The 19,332-nt window shown below is 41.1% G+C and overlaps 1 protein-coding gene across 1 annotated transcript; it reads right to left on the bottom strand.

The window, feature by feature from the left end:
- Window positions 1-724: 724 nt before the first annotated feature.
- Window positions 725-5,240, bottom strand: coq7 (coenzyme Q7 homolog, ubiquinone (yeast)). The gene is made up of 6 exons (XM_035177557.2): window positions 5,045-5,240; window positions 4,512-4,690; window positions 3,565-3,679; window positions 3,099-3,238; window positions 2,162-2,230; window positions 725-1,835 (listed from the first exon to the last, which is right to left on the bottom strand). Exons 1-6 carry the CDS (start codon window positions 5,127-5,129, stop codon window positions 1,758-1,760), a joined length of 666 nt encoding a protein of 221 aa, XP_035033448.1. The 5' UTR covers window positions 5,130-5,240; the 3' UTR covers window positions 725-1,757.
- Between the last annotated feature and the right edge of the window lie 14,092 nt (window positions 5,241-19,332).

Genomic DNA, 19,332 nt, shown 5'->3' with positions numbered 1-19,332 from the left:
CGGATCCTGATGAAAAACAATCATCAATGTGTAGGGGACTGATATTTATGAGTGTGTGCAATTTGATGCAGATCCACGTAAATATTAGGATCTAGTCAATTTAAATGAGGTGTCATAAGGAGACTGTTGGGCCATGGCGGAGGTATGCAATATACTGAGTACCATTCTATTTGCATGAAGAAATGCAATAAGTATATCCTATGATCACAGGCCGGAGCTTCAGGTAAAACTAAAAAAAAAGTCTCATAACATCAAGCATCAGAATAAACATTGCGGGGCAGGGGGGGAGGGGTTCTTAACTTAAACTCTTACTTGGACTGATAGACCGTCAAGACGAACCTATTTTTAAGGAATGGAGGCCATACGGCACATTGACCCCTGATGTCATGTCTGATATGCAAACCCACCCCAGCTAAAATAACTCCTCTGACCTCATGCTGGGCTAAATAGATCACACTTCCTGTGAACCTAACAGCTCACCTCCGTGAGACACTGCCAGTCCACACACTGATGTATGGATGGGTGACAATTTTAAAGGAAAAGCTGAATAAATGAGTGGAGAAACAACTAACAAATGCAAAGGGCATGAGAGGTCACTAAATAGTTACTGTTTTCTAGTTCAATCGGTTAATAGGTTGATGTCAGGAAATGGGAAAACAGTGAAAAATGCTTCTAAAGCTTGAGCTGACATCTTCACATTATTTTTGCAATAACCATAGTCCAAAACCTTAAGAAATTCACTTTATTATCATTATTATAATCACTTAATGAAGAGGCAAAGCAACTAATCCACAGAAATGAGAAGCTGGAAAGGGATACTTTTTGGCATTTGAGCATCAGATATGATGTTGTTATAGGTCCCTCTAATTTCAATGGTTCTTTATGTAACTCTGGCTCATAATAGAAGCTTATATAAAAGCGACATTGTGTCAAAATCCAAGCCACATGCAACCCTCACATCTTGCTGCTAGATCCAAGAGACAAATTACCATCAAAGGATTTCATTTAAGCCCCATCAGCTCCTGCCACTGACAATTAATCACTACACCGCCATGTCCCCAGCGCTGGAAAAGGCCAATTCACAGGTAAAAAGGCCCGGGTCAGTATCATTGTACACTGAGGACAAACTGATACCGACTCGGAGGGGAATGAACACTTTGCTCGACCTGCTGAAAGGCCTAATAGATTAGGGGCTCCTGGACAAGCCTCTTGTCAGTCCTTCTTTCTCTGTGACCTAATGTACCCAGAACAGCTGTGTGAGGACGCTTAGCAGTTAGGCCATGATGACAAGTCATTGCTCAGCTTGATATATGAACTACTACATGTGAAACTGGAGTTTGTTGAAGGGTATGATGGCATGGCTGTGCAAGTATCAATATGTTCTTATCATACAAGTATTTATCTTTTGGTCAAAGGCGAGCATGAGATCTTTAGGTGCAGGTGAACTTTAAACCAGTAATAGGATTATATATCTAATGTCAATGTTGAACCAATTTTCTTATCATTTTATAAATAAAACAGTTACACTCTCAAACAGCGTTGAGATCTGCCATTTAATTTAAGAAGGGTCATCTCACCAACTCAAACAGCCCATGAATTATATTCTGTACAAAGCAATAACATTTAGCTTCATGTGTATAACTATGAAAGTTTGTATACAATACTTTTGATGTGGCAAAAGTACAATGACAAAAATTCAAAATGAACCCGTTTACAAAAAACTGAGTAAAGATATCAAAACAAGCCTTTGAAAACTATTAGACCCGTTGTGAAACATATATTGCAGCTTTGCAGCCGAGCTGTATTGCATTTTTTAGTAGCCAGTATCCAGGTAGCTGAAATAAAAAACAAACAAATAAAACAGTGAATCACAAGGGTTTACATGACATTCAGTAAAATCTGCAAAGACTAGAGTACTTTTATGAATAAACATTGGTTTAAATATATTAGCATTTTATTATTTTAGCAGAGTTTAACACCATTAGGTGTGTTTTGATCAGCTTTATGTGAAACCACAGTATTTGTGAAGACTGTTCATTGCGAGTTAAATTTCTTTACTTCCTTGATACTAAATAAAACAAACTCATATTGACTGAATGACATTTGAACCATCAAGCAAAGCAACACAAACATTGTTAACCAGATTGTGGAGGATACTTACCGATTCAGCATCATGCTCTAGTCCTGTATCATGATGCTCCAACTCATCGTCTCGGAATTCCTTTATGACCTATTAAAACATACCCCAGGACATTCATTAAGAAAGTCAACTAACTCAGATTGAACACCAGCAGCGTCTCTGCTGGATGCAGGTTTGACGCATCTGGAAAGTATCCAGAGAGGCAGTCCGATTAACCAATGACTAAATGCCAAATCTATTTTTCGTTGAATTAGTAACATTATGTGTATGTGAACAAATTAAATACACTGTTCTGGTATGTGGAGTGGGTCAAAACTAGAATAGACAAACTGCGACCTGCAGCAGCGCTCAGTGACTCAATCTCAGGCTATGTCCGTTTAAAACTGAGTTATAAAACTTAAAACAATCTCCATCCACATGTGTTTTTGCTCTGCATCAGGAATAATCCCCATCCGTCCCTGTGCATGCAGGGAGCAGATTGTCTACTCTGCAGTTGGTTGCTTAGTTACAGAGATACTGCGAACAAGAAACAACAAGAATGAACAGAAAGATGAGGGAATCACTTTCTTGGACCGAAGATGAGCTGGAGCTGTTATCGACAGTAAGTGTTTAGAATGTTTTGCATTCACTGCTGTTAGTCCAGTCATAACCCTCCTGAGCTCCCCTCCATTTCTTTCTATCTTTCTTACTTTCTGTGATAATCACATTATACAATAGTTTCCTCGAGTAGTCGTGGAGTGCACCGCTTTCATGCTGGAATCAATTTGCCCTCACACTCAAAGGATTCACAGGGAATGAGGTCCATGTGTAATTCATTCAATAATTCAAGTACATCTCATTGTAAACAACCTCACTTACTGCTGTTCACTCCCCTTAAACTGTAGCAGAGATGTGTTGGATTGGTGTCGATGCAAACTGTTTTTAGGAGGAAGTATTCAGTACTGAGAGGTTGACTCACTTTTAAAAGTTCAGTGTATCTCTCTGGGTCCTCTTCCATCAAAGCTCTTATCTGGCTGTTGTAGTGCTCGGAGATGCTCTCCTCCACCGCCACAGTGCACGCCATGGCCCCCTCTTTCCCCAGCAGTGCAGTGGAGGCCCCTAGTGGAGATTTCAAAGAAGAGATGTACACATTATGATATGATAAATCAACAAATCGTTCCATAAAAACTGCAGCAGATTTACTAGGGAAATAAGGTTCAGACTCAGCTACCTAAAATAATGTATTTATATACTTGTTGGTTATTACATCAACTTTTAAAAATATCTGTCTCTCTTACAGAAGACACATCTTTAACCTGAGGTATATCATCATTTAAGCAAAGGCAGCATTTAAGACTGTGACAAAATCTTTTATGAAGTAGACTTGCTCTTGAGGGTAAGTTTGTCTTTTAATTGTATAAACTGTGCTTATGGGCTGTACTAACCTAACACAAACCCGGCGACATTCCAGAGGGGTAACAGTGCTGTGGGTCGAACTCTGTTCTCAGCCAGAATTTCATCGAACTTCTCGAGGTGTTTCTTTTCTTGATCCCACATTTCCTGAAGCAAAACAAACATGAACATAGCACAGTTACACAGGAGCGGAACACACATGTACAAGTTTTATTTGTGTCACCAAACAGCAAATAAGCAAGGTGCAGTTTCTACATGTTTGAGTTGAGTCGCACTTACAGTGTTTTCGCACCTTAAAGTCTCAAGATAAGAGCATACAAAAACGTAGTGTTTCTGTTTGAATTGAGAAAATAAATGAACACAAATTTTGTTGCCACTGTAATATCACTGTGGTATAAACACCAGCCAAATGAACACGATCCTGTGAGCAGATTCCAATCCTTTTTCTTTTTCTTCTATTGTCTGTCTCAAAAAAAATTATCTTTTCACACGGCAAACAAATGCAACCATGGCTCTGTTTGATCCAGACCGAGACCACCGGTTTTGCTGAGACAAAATTTCAGTCGGTTTTGTTTAGACTTTTAGACTTTTGTCTGAAGCTCCGGACCAAAAAATGTAGGTGTGAAAGCCCATAAGCAATATTGTTTTGTATGAAAATACAACCGAGTTTCTGCCCACACTAAAATCTAATATCAGATCTAAATATGTAGAAGGTGCACCCCAAAAAAACTACTTTATTTATTGTATTCCAGAGAAACATCTGGAGAAGTTTGAACCTTACAATATCACTGCTTCTTTTGTTGTTATCCATTAGAATGCTTTGAGTTGAGGGCATTCAAACCCTCCCTTGCTGGTTGTATTGTTTTGTGTGTAGATGAGGTTTAAGATGTAATTCACTAGTCACACAGCACAGTGTCAGCCTGTGGGCAGACCGACTTACTGCCCTACTTCCAAGCTACGTGTCACACTGTGATCAGACCTGGATGAGAGGTCCGATCCTGGATCGACCCAACACCGCCATCTGGCCGGCGTAGATGCGGTTGGCCCCGTATTCGCCCGCATGGTCCACGCGCAGGACTCGGTGCAGCATCTCCTTCTCCTCGGCGTCTCGCGGGGGCGGGATTACGCTGTAGGCACGCGAGCTCAGCAGCAGGGGCGCTGTTACACCACAGTAGGAAAAACATGATGCTAACGTTAGCTTCTCTGAGGCTACAGAGGAAAGTTTTGGCCCCTTCAGGAAAGAGTATGTCCAAAATATTTCAAAGCATGTAAACTACATTATTGAGTCACTGGCTTCCACCTTAAACCGTTTGCTTTAAAACACGTTGTAAATAAAGACACATAACGTTGTTGTCATGAAACATTAGCGTAGTGTCCACAAAGCTCCTGCTACACTGGGAGTCTTGACCTGTAGCTAGCCAACAGTGATCCGTGCCCACCGCAGACACACGGGTGTTTTTAGCATTTTAGCACATTAGCGCTTGGGCTGCTAACCTCACTGCTTATCCTTACCTCTGCATTTTGAACACTGACGAGTCAGCGCTGGACCGACCACATGAGACCAGTCGTACAAAGCTGTGTGCGCGGCTCTCTGCATGGCGGACACGTTCTGCTTTAACCACACGTGTTATCAGAGAAACGTTACGAAAAGTGCAAAACTGTCATTGAATGTCAGAGGGTGGACGTGGCGCAGGCGTATGACGTAAGCGCGTCGCGACTCGCACAACAGCCCCCATGCAAAATTATAGTGCATATTTCTTTTATGAATATCAAGTCCAGTGTGTTAAAATTGAACTGCACATTTTCTTGAGGTTTCATTCATTTTTGTTATTATTAAAAAAATATCTGTCGACCATGATTAATATTTATTTTATTTTTTAATCAAATGAAAATGTACCTCTGATCGTAGTTTATGGAAGTTTTGGGGGGATGTTTTATACAATTTGATGTCTTACACCTATACATAAATAAATACATAGATGAATACATAGATAATGACATGGATAAATACAAAAATAAATACATATCACCACAGATAAAAAACAGTTGAATCCAGTAAAATCACAATGAGTGGAGCATGGTTGTCAGCCTGCAGATCCAGGGTTTCTCCTAAGGTGGCAGATGTTCATCTTAAAAATAAAAGGTCATAAATAAATTGGGCTATTTCATTTTAGTCTGTTGAACATAACAGGTCAATAATAAGTTTGTAGGCCTCAAGCATTTAGCTGCAAAAAGAATGGATTAAACAGTTGTTCAAGTGCAAGGTCAACTGAAGCACTAATTAACTCACGTTGTATTAGTTATTTGGTCATAAGTACAATAAAGTTGAGATTTATTGATATTATCATTGTTTACTTTTTGTAGCTCACATCATTTTTGGTCTTATATGGATTGTATTAATCAAAAGGTCCCAGAGCGATGTGTTGTGAAGTCCTCCATACGGTCTCTATAGCTGCATATTGCTGCGCACCATCACAGGGCCATGCTGAGTCTGTCTCAGCAGGTCCGACCGGTCACTGGTCTTTTACAGGGCAAAGACGTAGCACAAGCAAACCCACACTTAATTGGCAGTTTGGAGTTCACACAGTTCACCTGGCCCACATATCTGTGGTCTGTGGGAGGAAATAAAGTAAAAACAGACAATTATCTTTTGGCCAGACACTCTCGGCCTTTCTGTGTCAAACAGATCATAAGTGCATCCTTTGTTTGGGCTTGTTGTGTAAGAGTGAAGAGGACAAAAATAAAATTAAGCAAGTTTGTAGAGTGATCAGAGAAATTGTTGATGGTCTACAGATGGCAGTGTTGCACAGATAAAGGTGGTCTGGGGCACATCTTGCACTGTAAACACCTGCAGGTCCCAGCTTTCATTGTTTCCGTTTCAGTCAAATTGTTTGGAGGGCCACAGTGCAACCATGCAGAAGGATTAGATTTCACCTATCGAATGCAAAAAAACAAAAAATACACTCAGCCTTCAGTCACACCATCATTTACTTTAATTGCATTAGTCAGCTTTTTTTGGAATGCCTATATAATTCCGGTCTTTGTAAAAAAGACTCACGAGTCTTTCTGGAAAGCACATAAAATAGAGCTAGGACACAGGAATGTGTGGAATGATGGGGTTGACTGCTGAAATGTGGTGATGGTCATGAGTAAACAAGGCCAGGACGGTGAATGGTGGGGTGTGTCGGTTTTGTCTGTGTGTGTGTTTGTGGTGAGACACCGGTTATGTGTTTCCTTATCTGTCTGTCTGACTGTGGGTGGCTACGCACGTGTGGCTGCACTTCTGGAGGTGTCGATTACCTTTTGGGTTCTCGTGCGTGAGAGTGCAGAGGTCAAAGGTGTGTACGAGGCCAAAAGTCCCAGGTTCACAACTTGTCATTTGGTTTTTTGGTAATATAATCAACTGCAACTTTCAGTGGGAATTTACAGGAATTTACGTCACTACAACCCAGCATCAATTGCTATACGTCAAATAATTAATGTAACTGGATATACGTATTGTTATGTTTTTTTTGTTGGGGTTTTATCCACTACTTATGTTGCTGATGATCCATATTGTGAAATTTATAAAAAAAAAAACTTGAATGTAAACTAAACTAAATGTTTAACGTCAACCCAGACAGATCCTGTGATCATGACATAGTATCGTGACTAAGTCTTGTAAAGGGAAACTTTGTCACACTTTGTACATACTGGTTTTAAAGGGGCACTCAACACATGAGGTTCAGTGGACCCATCATGGAAATACTGAGCTGAAAACAGATGTCTTCAGAGGCTCTAGAGGGAGCTGTTCTAAGAAAATAAACCTGATGATGTAATTTAGTCCCATAAAGCTGCATAATGCCACATTAAAGGGATAGTTCACCGAAAAATTAAAATTCTAATTATCTACTCACCACTATGCCGATGGAGGGGTGGGTGAAGTGTTTGAGTTCACAAAACACATTTGAAGTCTAAGGGGTAAACAGTGTTGCAGCCAAATCCAATTGAATTGAAGTAAATGGGACCCCTTCTTCAGACGTAAAAAAGAAAAACTGAAAAAAAAAAAAATAGGCCTCCATACTGCTGGACATTCATGTTCGTCTCGAAACAATGTCATTAACACTGTGTTTCTACCCAGGATACCAGGGACAAAAATAATACACTGGATATAAAAATGGATGCAGTGATGCCTTTAAGTGCCTGTATTCTCTTGAATGACCAGCAGAAGGCGACTCCACTGGTTTAAAAAGAAAAAAGTCGGTTTCTTTAATAGTCTATGCGTTTATTTTTTGATCTGTAACATCAATAAACATTTTTTTAAAGAGTTTATGGTCTCAATGTCTTATGTTTCAAATCTTCAATACAGCATGATGTTCATTTTGTAAATTACTGTCCCATTTAGAGTAAAATAGATGATAAAGCACAGTATGCAGTGTCCTCGAACTCTCGGCCAGGCTCAACCCCAGCTCCTCCTGATATGTTTACTTCAAAAAACCAAGATGGATGAAAATTAAAAAAATATTTAAAGACACTTAAAGATATCTTGACCTAAAGATATCTTGCTCAATTTTGAACTCTCATAAATAAAAAAAACTTGCTGTTACTTGTTTGTCTTGGGGGGCAACGATAACAGATTGTAAACTGAGAATTGATTTTGCGTCAAGATATGTGTTCACCTAAAGAATGTAAGTACAACATTCAGTCTCTTTTAGCTCTGTTTTCAATCTCAACAAACTCCAGTGAGAAACATCTGCTTCTTTGGTCACAAAAGTTTCCTCACCACATTCATCAGTTAGTTGCTGTGTGTAGTTATGCAGTGTGGGAGGGTTGTAGGAGCGTTCTGACAAAGACCGCCTGCTGCTTAAGACACGAATACTATAGTTTTCAGACATGAACTCTTTGCCCCTCATATATGAAGAACGCAGCAGGAGATTGTCTGGGTCAAATGCGTTCACAACAACAGGAAAATGTCTGGAATATTCAGGTGAGGGGTGGCGCCGGGGTAGAGCAAGCAAGAGGCAGGAGATAATGTATAAGTTCTTCTGTGTAAATCATGTTTTTGTTTGCAGCACATTGACACCAGCCTCAGCCCTTATCACCAAAAGCTCTTGAATCTCAGAGTTGACGCTATTGTTTGTGTCGACCACGAGTGTGACACTTCTATTCATCCTGTGATATTTGATTTCTTCCAGTTTTGCATACATCGTATGTTGTAAACATCATGAATACACCCACATTTTCAGGACATTTTCCATTGCTAGGAAAAGTTGCAGATAATGTCCAGGCCAACTGACTAAAGCCCCTCACAAAATTATCAGGAAAATGTCTGAAAATCTGTGTGAAATCTGCTTATGAGAGCTTTGAGATTGAACCAAAAACCCTTTCTCTGACACATTTACATCGACTATAGGTACTTTAATGTACCAACTTTGTGGAAGACTAGAAGTAATCCTTTAAGATCCTAATTATGTTCACATATTACTTATTCTAAAATAACCAACAATTAATTCATAGAAAACCCAGGGACAGGTAGTATTATTTCTACAAATGAGTAATGTTTTTTTCTAATGATGTCTAATGGTGAAGCTGCCATTTATAGTCTGCTGTGTAGACTGTAGTCAATGGAATTGAAGGAGTCCATCCATAAGGCCAGGGGATGAGGGGGCCGTGGGGGCCTGACAACAAACTTTTGCCTGAGACATCGTGACAGTTTAATCCAGGCATGGGTGTGAGGAGTCAATGGATGAACGCCTGAGCACTATTTGATTAATGATGATGTCAGGTCCTTGTGAACCTTCAAGTGAAGCTAATGCCTGGTTTTGATGTTTGTGGACAGGCTGGAGTTGGTCTGACACACTCAGGCCACATGGTTGGAAGATTTGTGGGGAGAAAACTGAGCCTTTCAGCGCAAGTGGTTTACAAAGGGGCTTTAAAGGACCGTCTGACAGGTGCAACGTCTATCCCCAGTGAGTAAACACTCCCTCTCACTTTGCAGCGGATGGATGAAGTAATCAACAGTTAAGTCTAAAATTTGGTAGTTCAACTGAGGGAAGGAAAGAACAAGAGAAAGTGTGTGTTTTTCTTGCTCTTTAGTGTGTTGTGACTGATGAGTGGATTAAAGAGCAAACCGCAGCGCTGGGGAAAGCGTGAGAATGGCTTCTGAACATACCTGTATGTATATGTGTCTGACTGTGTTTGTGTAATGTCTGCATGCATCCATGGCCATGTGTGAGTCTGCACACCCTCGCTCCGAGGCTCTGGTCAGACAGTGCATAGCTGTGGTGGGACACAGGCGTGAGTCAACAGTGTCTGCTCTCACTGAGAGAAGACATGATAGGTCTTGTCTGATTTGGTCCCCGACTGGTGTGGTGGGACACCCTGTGTGTGTGTGTGTGTGTGTGTGTGTGTGTGTGTGTGTGTGTGTGTGTGTGTGTGTGTGTGTGTGTGTGTGTGTGTGTGTGTGTGTGTGTGTGTGTGTGTGTGTGTGTGCGTGCGTGCGTGTGCATGCATATTTTATGTGAAATTAGTAATAAGATATTAATATGAATATATTATTATGTGTGCAAGTGCAAACACTGATGCAGGTAATAATAATGTTTTTGACGTCTTCTCTCAAAAAATACACACAATTCAATGACGTTCTATTTGTACAGCACCAAACCACAACCTATATAATATCAAAGCACTTTACATTGAAAGTTCCCGACCTTATAGAGAAACCCAACAGTTCCCACAATGAGCAAGCACTTCAAGACTGTGTGGAGACAAAAAGTCCCTTTTGACAGGAAGAAACATCCAACAGAACCAGAGGCATCTGCCTCCACTGGGTGGGGTGACAGGAGAGAAATGCGGGAGAGCTGAGAGAGAGAAGAGGGAGAGAGAGACCAGGAACAATTGTGAAACTTTTGTATTAAAGCTTAAAGCAGGCATAACTGGTTTTAATGATGACAACTTGAATGACGCCCAATACCTGCACCAAGGCCCAACAACCCCCTTGTGAAACCACATTTAAATTCATTACACCACAATGAAAATGTTGAAAAATCTTGCAAAGTTAAAAATTTGGAATCCACACCAACTTTTAATGTGTTTTGTCCAGAAGTTTTTGCGTAATTCTGCTAACTATCACACAAGGAAACAAATGCAGACAGAAACATAACCTCCTTGGTGGAGGTAATAAAAATAGCGATATTTAGATGTTATGATGTTATTATTGATAACAGCAGCAATGCTAGCACCCATAAAAAAATACTAAAAACAATGTATTTAATGATGTATATTGCAATTGCACTTTTGTTGAGAGACTCACATGGATACACTACCTATGATGCAACCAGATAATATGTACAGTCCTCACATCCTCAGGGGAACAGAACTGAAAAGTTCTCATGAGAAACTAAACTAGATGTGTCTGACGAAACATCCACCTATCCATTAGATAATCAATTGAGGGATGCAGTGGGGAGGGGGCCAATCCCAGTTGATTAAGCTGCATGTGTTTAGATTGTGGGAGGAAGCCAGACTACCTGGAGAAAACTCACACAGCCTCTTAACAAGGACTTTGCATGACACTGGTTTGAATTGTGAACTTTCTTACTGTGAGAAAAACCACGCTATTTAATTAATTGTACTTTTGAATTTTGATTGTCTCTTCTAAAAGCTCTCTCTAAATATATTAAATACAATAGAGTTCTTTGAAATTGAAGATGCATAGAAAGCATCTACCTACAGTTTCAGATTCTGCATAAACAAGAAACACAGGCAAGAAAAAGACCCGTTACACTTGTGGCCCTGTAGAGGTTGTTGTCCACTGGGCCACTGTTCATAAGTACAGTTACGTAATTCATATATATTATATAGCCTCCCATTTTAATTCAGAGTCACAGCTGGGAATTGGCTTCTGTCCCAGGACAGGATGTGTTTTTAGACTGTAAGGAGAAGGTGGGGCACTTACAGGGAAATATACAAGAACATGGGGAGAACAGTGGCCCCGTTTTTAAGCATGCTTAATTATTTCTTCTGCCATTTCCCTCGACCTGAATCAGTAAGGTTGACTATACGTTGCTTGTTCCATGTCCGCTGAGTTGCATACTTGTTTTCTGGTCACGTGTACATGTCCACGGTTCAATTCACATTTGAATTAGGGTCCTTGTCGGTCTGGTGTTCCACGGATGCAAACCTGATCCCACATTCCGTTCCGATCCATCCCAGCACGTGGCGCGGCCATAAATTTTAGATGCAGACGTCTGCATAGGGATCCATGTGCACCCAAGCAGATGTGGACCATAGTGCACCCCAGCGGAGAGGCAGACGCAGAAACTATCAATTGGCCTTAAGGCCCACTCTTAAGGGGCACGCTGTGAGGTGACAAAGCTAATTAGTGAGAACTTGTGTCACTTTTATTGTTATCTTAAGATCTAGTCACCTTTATTGCCTGCAACCTTTTTGATCCTCTTTATTCAAATGTCTAAGTGCAAGATCAGCAGCAGGAACGTGTTTTTAACAGCCTGTAGAGTTATGGTTGTAACAACCCATGTTGCATGTCACTTGGGTTTCATTTATGACCTTGGCTGATATCCACAAATACTGGTGGGGCTGCACTTGACAATATAAATTCTTTAACTGCATGGTATTCCCCTTAAAAACAACAGTTATTCATCCAAATTGGTACAAAAGTAGGCTGAGTGAGTTATGCAACATTGTTTAAAAAAGCCAACCGTTTTATGGTTTGGTGGTATCCCTCTGGAACAGGCAAGATGTCTGGTAAAATAGTATAAAAAAGAGGTTGAATATCTGATTTAAATTCTCCAAGTCTCCTAAAAAGCCACTCTAACCCTTTTTTATAGATGGCTGTACAAGATTAAAAGCCAAGAAAAGTGATTTCTCTTCCATTATTGAATTGTTTACACTCAGAAATCCATCCTGCACACCCTGCAGACCTAGTTAAATCACACTCTAAACCGCCTATTTTCATGGACACTGGAGAGTGTATTTAGCCCCGTCTGGTACAAGTTAAATGGCCCTTTTTTGTCTGGCAGTATTCCTTCGTGTTGTTTTTTTTGCAGCAAAAACGATCAGAGATAATGTCTAAATCTGATGCTTATTGTGGGGGGGATTGAAAAACTCATACATGTTCAGGCAGTGCTCATCAAGACACTTGGAGAGATTTCTGAATGAACCAGGCAGGTAATAAGTGCCATTTATGCTAGGAAGCTGAAAACACATTCATAGCTGCCCAATATAAGACGGAAACATGTTAACAAACTCAGGAAAATGAGTCAAAAGTACAGCGTAGTCATCTGAGATTATATTTACCTCAAGCTCAGACAGCTAGTTTATGTAAAGAAGGTGTGCTCGGTGTGAGCATGAACCCAGAAAGGTGATGGGACACCTTGTTGATTCTTGAGTAAATTGTTCATATTTACTATTTCTATTACGACAGAGGCTTCCTGGATTTCTCATTCACGCTGATAGTCACAGACAGACGCAGATGCATTTAGGGCAACAATCCTTTAGAAGGGTGTGATGGCAAGCCACGCAGCCCTTTATTTATGAAACCTGTCATTTAACCAGCATTTCCTGTTAGCCACAGGATGTGGCTCATTTTGCTTTGCCGTCCCGGCCTTTGCTTTCCTATATGGTGTTTCCGGAAGTCATGTTTGTGCTCTGTGTTTTACAGAGAGCAAACTGTGGGTTACCAGTGTATGAGTACATACTGTAGTAGGCCTTCAAATGGGCAAGTTCAGTGTTGAGTGCTACTTTTACTGTAGTGTATGTGTCACTTTTTCAGCAGCTTTATGGCTGAATTGAGATGAAGGAAAATACGAAAGCATAGTATCAACCTATGGTATGTATTTGTGTTCCCACATACAGCCTCTCAGGAAAAATGTTATGTCCGGAGTTCAGTCCATTTCTGAAAGCAGTTTAGAGTTAAAGCACAAAAACATAAAGATACAAACATTGAACAACTTTTGGGATTATTTTACCACTATGGTGCTTGGATTAAAACTATCAAGCTCCCATTAACTGTCTTTGTTGCTGTTATTGTGAAACATCCATGACTCCAATAGTGCAAAACGGCTGGCAGTAGTCTAAAAGACATCAAATATAAAGTGAAGCAGACCAGGATTAAGGCTGTGGCGGTATTCTGTGGTAGTCAGAACACAAAAATATGATATTGTAACAAGAGCAACCAGTGGTAGAAAATTCTGCTGGTCATCTCGTCATTATTTTACCACATTGTACTCATCCCATTTGTTTTCCAGCCTGAAAAAGACAATGTTTTTACAGCGCGAAGGGAGTGGAGAATTCTCCATTAAATGTCACAACCACAATTCTGGCCTCCCCCTCAGTTCTTCTTGGTGATATTTTTAGAGGAGCCTCGGCCCACAATCATCAAGTGAAATGGCAAGGAATTGTTTTTGTTGATGCTCGTCTTACCACTTCAGTGTGGTGACTCCTGATGAGCTGTGCCTCCATACGTCACAAGAGGCCAGGAGTGGGAGTCAGGCTCCAGGCTCTATTAAGGGGGGAGCCACTCTCCCAGGTTATTGGGCAGCTAGTGACGGGGACCGTCCCATGGATTTCCACTCGCTGCTATTTCAGGGCTACAGCAGGTCTGTTTTCGGTTTAAAAAGAAGCCACAACATCCTATTAGAGAATTGTTAAAGTAATTGAGCAGTGTTTACTCATAGAGTCTGCCTGGTTACACTGGAGCTCCTGAGGCTCTACAGATGGTACATGAGAGAGAGCAAAGCTATGGATGGATTGATGGATTGATATACAGTAGATGATGGATGGATATACATTATATGTATGTATGGATGGACCCACGGATGAGTGGATAGGATCAAATTCAGTGGATGGAAGTTAGGCTCTGGTTTAATGCAAAACCTCCAGGGGTGGGGCTGCATAAGCAGTGCATGCTCCTCCACACACATAGACACACAAACACAAAGACATACAAACACACACACACACACACACACACACACACACACACACACACACACACACACACACACACACACACACACACACACACACACACACACACACACACACACACACAAAATCAATGTAGAGATGCTGTGTTTTACATGGTGAACCAGGTGAAGTAATGATAACTGATGACAACATGCTTGTTACTGTATGCACTGTATGAATGTGTGTGTGAATGGGTGAATGTAAAGACTGAACTGTAAAGCACTGTGAGCGGTCATCTAGACTAATAAAGCTGCTTTAAATACACAACATTTTGCCATTCAAACAACAGCTGGCTAAACTAGTAGCGAATTGTTATGGAGAAACTAAAACAAAATCTGACTATCTGTAGTTCAATGGGTGGATTGGTGGATGGAGGGATGGATGAAAATACAAGTTTCATATTTTTATAATTATGTCTCAATCCAAGGCCCGTTTTTAAGTATATATTTAATCTGTTACTTGCACAACTTCTATCTAAACCCCAGTTTCCATATATTTCAGTACAATTTAAATGTGTGCTCAAATCATAATGAGAATAATTCCATTGCACCAGAGATGAAGCAGTTTGAGCGTTAAACCTCTCATTTCTCGCCTGCAGCTGTAAAAGTCCTGCCATGCTGTGTCCCCCTGGCTCCACTTTGTTTAGAGGCTGCCTCAACCTGTTTGGACTGTGGCTGGGTTACTGTGAGGCACGGCCAGGTCAGATCCAACCAAAGCTCACCACTGGCTGACACACAGAATACAGCGACCCAACATTATGCCTGTGGCCTCTGCATGCCTTCCACATTATTCTGAAAGAGTGTGAAAGCGTTGGTGCATCATCTACCGAGATTACATTCAAAGAGTAAATCCAGGTGACTCTTCACAAATTATAGTACTTGTTTCTTTATTGTCCAAACCTTTGGAAAATAGAAGAAAAGTAATCCGTCACATAATAAAATCTCATTTCACAAAATTCCTAGTTTTTAGTGTGTGTCAGAAGATTTAATTTCAGCCGGAGGCATACTAACAAAACAAGTGTCACCAGTTTTGGTCACTAGAAAAAAATACATCAGTTCATCATCACTATCATTGAAAGACTGAATGACCATATCACCAGTTTTCTTGAACTCAAACCTTAGGAAACAAAAGACAAATGGTGATGCAACTGCTAAACATGCTGTCAGTCTGTGATGAAACTCAAGAAGACGTGGAAAACACTACTTTCATAATTTCAGTGATGATTGTTCCTTTGCATCTGCTTTTCTTTACAGTGATAAGTCATCATTGGCTCTACCACCAGGAGCCAACACATTCCATTCTTATATTTAACTTTTGTTGTGTTATTTCTCTACTGAGAGAGTAAACAATACAGTGTTCACCTTCCAACTGGCAACTTTTTTTTAAAGATATAAGCTCATATTAGCACAATAAATGCAAAATATAATGGCAAAGAAGTGTTTATTTACAGCGCGTGCTCCAAACCAGCTTTGCCGCATCTCTGCCGTTCTGCCGACTGGCTGTTATCGCGCGTGGTTTTCCTCTGACGGGTAATCACAGCACAGGCTCATTCAGACACCTTCTGGTTCCAGGACTGTTGGGAAGATGATGGCAAGCGAATTTGCAGTCTGAGAAGAAAAAGCACATCTTTACTGTGTCTGAGGTTTGCAGATGTCGGGCTGAGATTAAAAAAACAAACAAACAAAAAACTTGGGCCCTGGCAATTACCGTCCTAATTCTAAATTTGTTCTGCAACCAATTTGTCTCGTTGCATGGGGTGACTAAAATAAATAGAGTAAATATCATGTGCAAGGAGCTGGTTGAGGTCAATTTTGGAGCTTTTCTGATGAGCCTTTAAATACGTGGCCCTCCACAGCATCAGTTTGACATTCCGGGAAGTACGCATAGTTGCTTTCTTGCTGAGAGTTACAAGAGGAATTCAATGCCTGTCCAGTAAATATGCAGCTTCAACCAACAGTCATTTAGCTCAATTTAGTAAAAAAGAAAAACAAAGAAGGAGGTTTTGCTTAATTTTGTTTGCACAAATTAGCTCACTGGAACATCTGCACAATCCATGTGGACACACCAGTTGTGATTATGTGCGTGTGTGTGTTACTAGTTTTGTGGAGACCTCAAACTGTTTACACTGTCACCTTCTGGGGACAAAAAGCGAGCGACACGTCTCCACTTCATCTTACTGTCCGCAATTAAATAAAAAATGTCCTGGACACAAAAGACAGTCGCAATTAGTGGAGGAAATTCAATATCAATGTCCTGCTGATACATAGTCTTGACCACAGCATAGTCGCAGCTGACAATAGTGATGTTTCAGCCCGTTTATAGCATCAAATGACCAATTAAAGAATAGCAAGTGATAAGAACTACCTAAAATCACAAAAAACATCTTTGAGTGTGTGTGTGTGTGTGTGTGTGTGTGTGTGTGTGTGTGTGTGTGTGTGTGTGTGTGTGTGTGTTCATTTCTTTAACATTATGTGGCCTATTTGGACGTCGTATGAATGAGTAGCTCCTCAGTAAGGTGATACATACTTTTAGGCTCATGTCACTCACAGAAGCTTGTGAGACGGGTCTAGAGTCTGAAGGCTGATGAAACAGGTCTGACACACACACACACACACACACACACACACACACACACACACACACACACACACACACACACACACACAGTATCATCCTCGTCATATCAACTTGCACAGCACAGCAGTCCTGTTGACAGACAGGAAGCAGGTCGGAGTCAAAGCTCAGTCTTGTGGAGCAGTGAGAACAAATTGAGACGGCACTGTGGGTAAAAGCGGGGGGGAGCAAAGCGGAAGAGTTATAATTGCTTGCGTAGGCTGACACATCTGAATTTACAGGCTGCACTAGAACTGTGTTACTCATTTAAGACTGCTTATTTAAGAGCAAGGAGCGAGAGAGAAAAAATACAGATTTTGTTCACTTGTTCCTTAATCGGTTTTAGGCCCCTCCCTCTGCTTTGCTGTTGCTAAATTTGTCCCCTCTTGCTCAAACGTAAGAGGTCAAAATGACACCATTATTTTGACTAGACTGTTTTTCCTCCCAGGGAGAGAAGCCAGAGGAAGTGTAGGTGACCTAGACTGGTTAACCACTTCTTGACCACGGATTGGCTGGGGCACTGCCGCCCCCGCAGCCACCCTCTGCATCCACTGCCTGCCAGGTCCACATTACTACTACTATACACCATGACCACAAGTGGCCTGCTCCACTGCCAGCCTGCCATCAGGTCCATGCTGGGTCCTCTCTCTCTCCTCACTGATGTAAACAGTCTGCAGTCGGACCATCGGCGGGTGCAGAGCTCATTTACAGACCAGATGTGCATTCGTTTGTATGCACTGACCCGTTTTGGGCCTGTATCAGCAGTGTGCACAGCGCTCGCTCTTCATTGCATGTGCACAAATCTGAATGTTTGTGTTGTTTTCGTGCGACATTTGCTCTGAGCATTGCAACACCTCCAACCTCAAGCTGCTCTCTGGTTCAGATCAGCTGAAGAGACCCGCCTCGGAGGCTGCAATGAAGTTTATTCTGGACGCAACGGGGGACATTTTAAACTATCCCAATCAAAAAAAAGCCACAGAATGTATGAACACATTTGCTAACAACCTTTTCTGCACAACAGACAACACGGCAATTTCAGGACGACGCGTGTGAAGAGAAAGGTTCTCACATACCCATAAAAATGTACCCCCACAGCCAAACACCAGATGTTGTCATGCGTCTACTGTTGATTAGAAAACACAAACACTCAGCCGCAGAGATTCAAGCATGGCAGTTATGTGAGTTAAAACAGCGAGGGAACATGGGCCAAGTGTCTTTCTCTCTCTGTGTTTGGACCCTGGGTATTATTTGGGACAAAACGGTGCACTGTAAACACTGCTGCTCTCTCTCTTCACCTCTCTTCTTCCTGTGTTATACCACCTGTGGTGTTTCGGACCATTTGTTGGTGGTAGCGACATTCAGGTCAGGCTGTGGGACGGAGACATAACACAACAGTCAGTTAGACCCTGGATGTTGGCTTTGTTTAGATCTGTCTGACAGCTACATTAGACTCTGTTGCAGTCATTTATTTTCTCATAAAAGCTGCACAAAGGCTGAAGGCAGCAGCATAAACTCTGGGGACAGCAAATGGACATTTTGAACTTCCTGACCTTCTTACCAGAAACACACCCAGCACAAAATATTTACCCTCTAACCGTTACTTTTAACCACAGGTATAGCTCCAGCTTCTTTGTGTCACCTCCAATTACACCTTTAAACAACAGCCTCAAATCCAACTTTAAAATTTTCAAGTTCAAATGAATTCACACGTCACGTTATATAATTCTCAGCATTTTGCACCGGGGGTTGAAAACACTTCGTCTGCAAGAGAAATATAAAGTGATGACTCACTTTTAAAAGAATAATAATCTCATATTTGCGCATGGCGAGACACAGGGCCTGGTGGTGGTCTGCTGCCTCTCTGCCGAACTTTCCATGTTTCTTCTCTGCGATGACGATGCCAGCGGTGGTGTTAGTCCCAGTCGAGTTGGTGTCATACTTTCCTGTGCAGCTGCTGTGTGGAATATTTCCCTGTGTCTTGACCATAGTGACCATCGACACGCCATTCAGTGATGCATTTCAGCAGACTACAAAGAGCTTTGATGACACACACACACTTGTTTTTGTGCTTATAGTATTTCTGGAGATACACGTGTATTTTTATTTCATGATTGTTTTTTTAATCCCAGTGTCAAATAGCAGGGTTACTCTCTTCTTTTGACACTTGATACATGTGGAGCAGATTATTATTCAAAGAGGTCATAAAAGTAGTATAAAAT

Source organism: Hippoglossus stenolepis, chromosome 2 (assembly GCF_022539355.2).
Source record: "Hippoglossus stenolepis isolate QCI-W04-F060 chromosome 2, HSTE1.2, whole genome shotgun sequence".
NCBI lineage: Eukaryota > Metazoa > Chordata > Actinopteri > Pleuronectiformes > Pleuronectidae > Hippoglossus > Hippoglossus stenolepis.
Note: the sequence above shows the minus strand (reverse complement) of the source record. Positions and strands in the feature narration are given on the sequence as shown.

Coding starts and splice junctions, on each gene's coding strand:
- coq7 (XM_035177557.2), bottom strand. CDS start 5,129: ATGCAGAGAGCCGCGCACACAGCTTTGTACGACTGGTCTCATGTGGTC. Junction 3,239..3,564: donor TGTCGCCGGGTTTGTGTTAG/GTTAGTACAGCC, acceptor AATCTCCACTAG/GGGCCTCCACTGCACTGCTG. Junction 1,836..2,161: donor TAGAGCATGATGCTGAATCG/GTAAGTATCCTC, acceptor TTTTTATTTCAG/CTACCTGGATACTGGCTACT.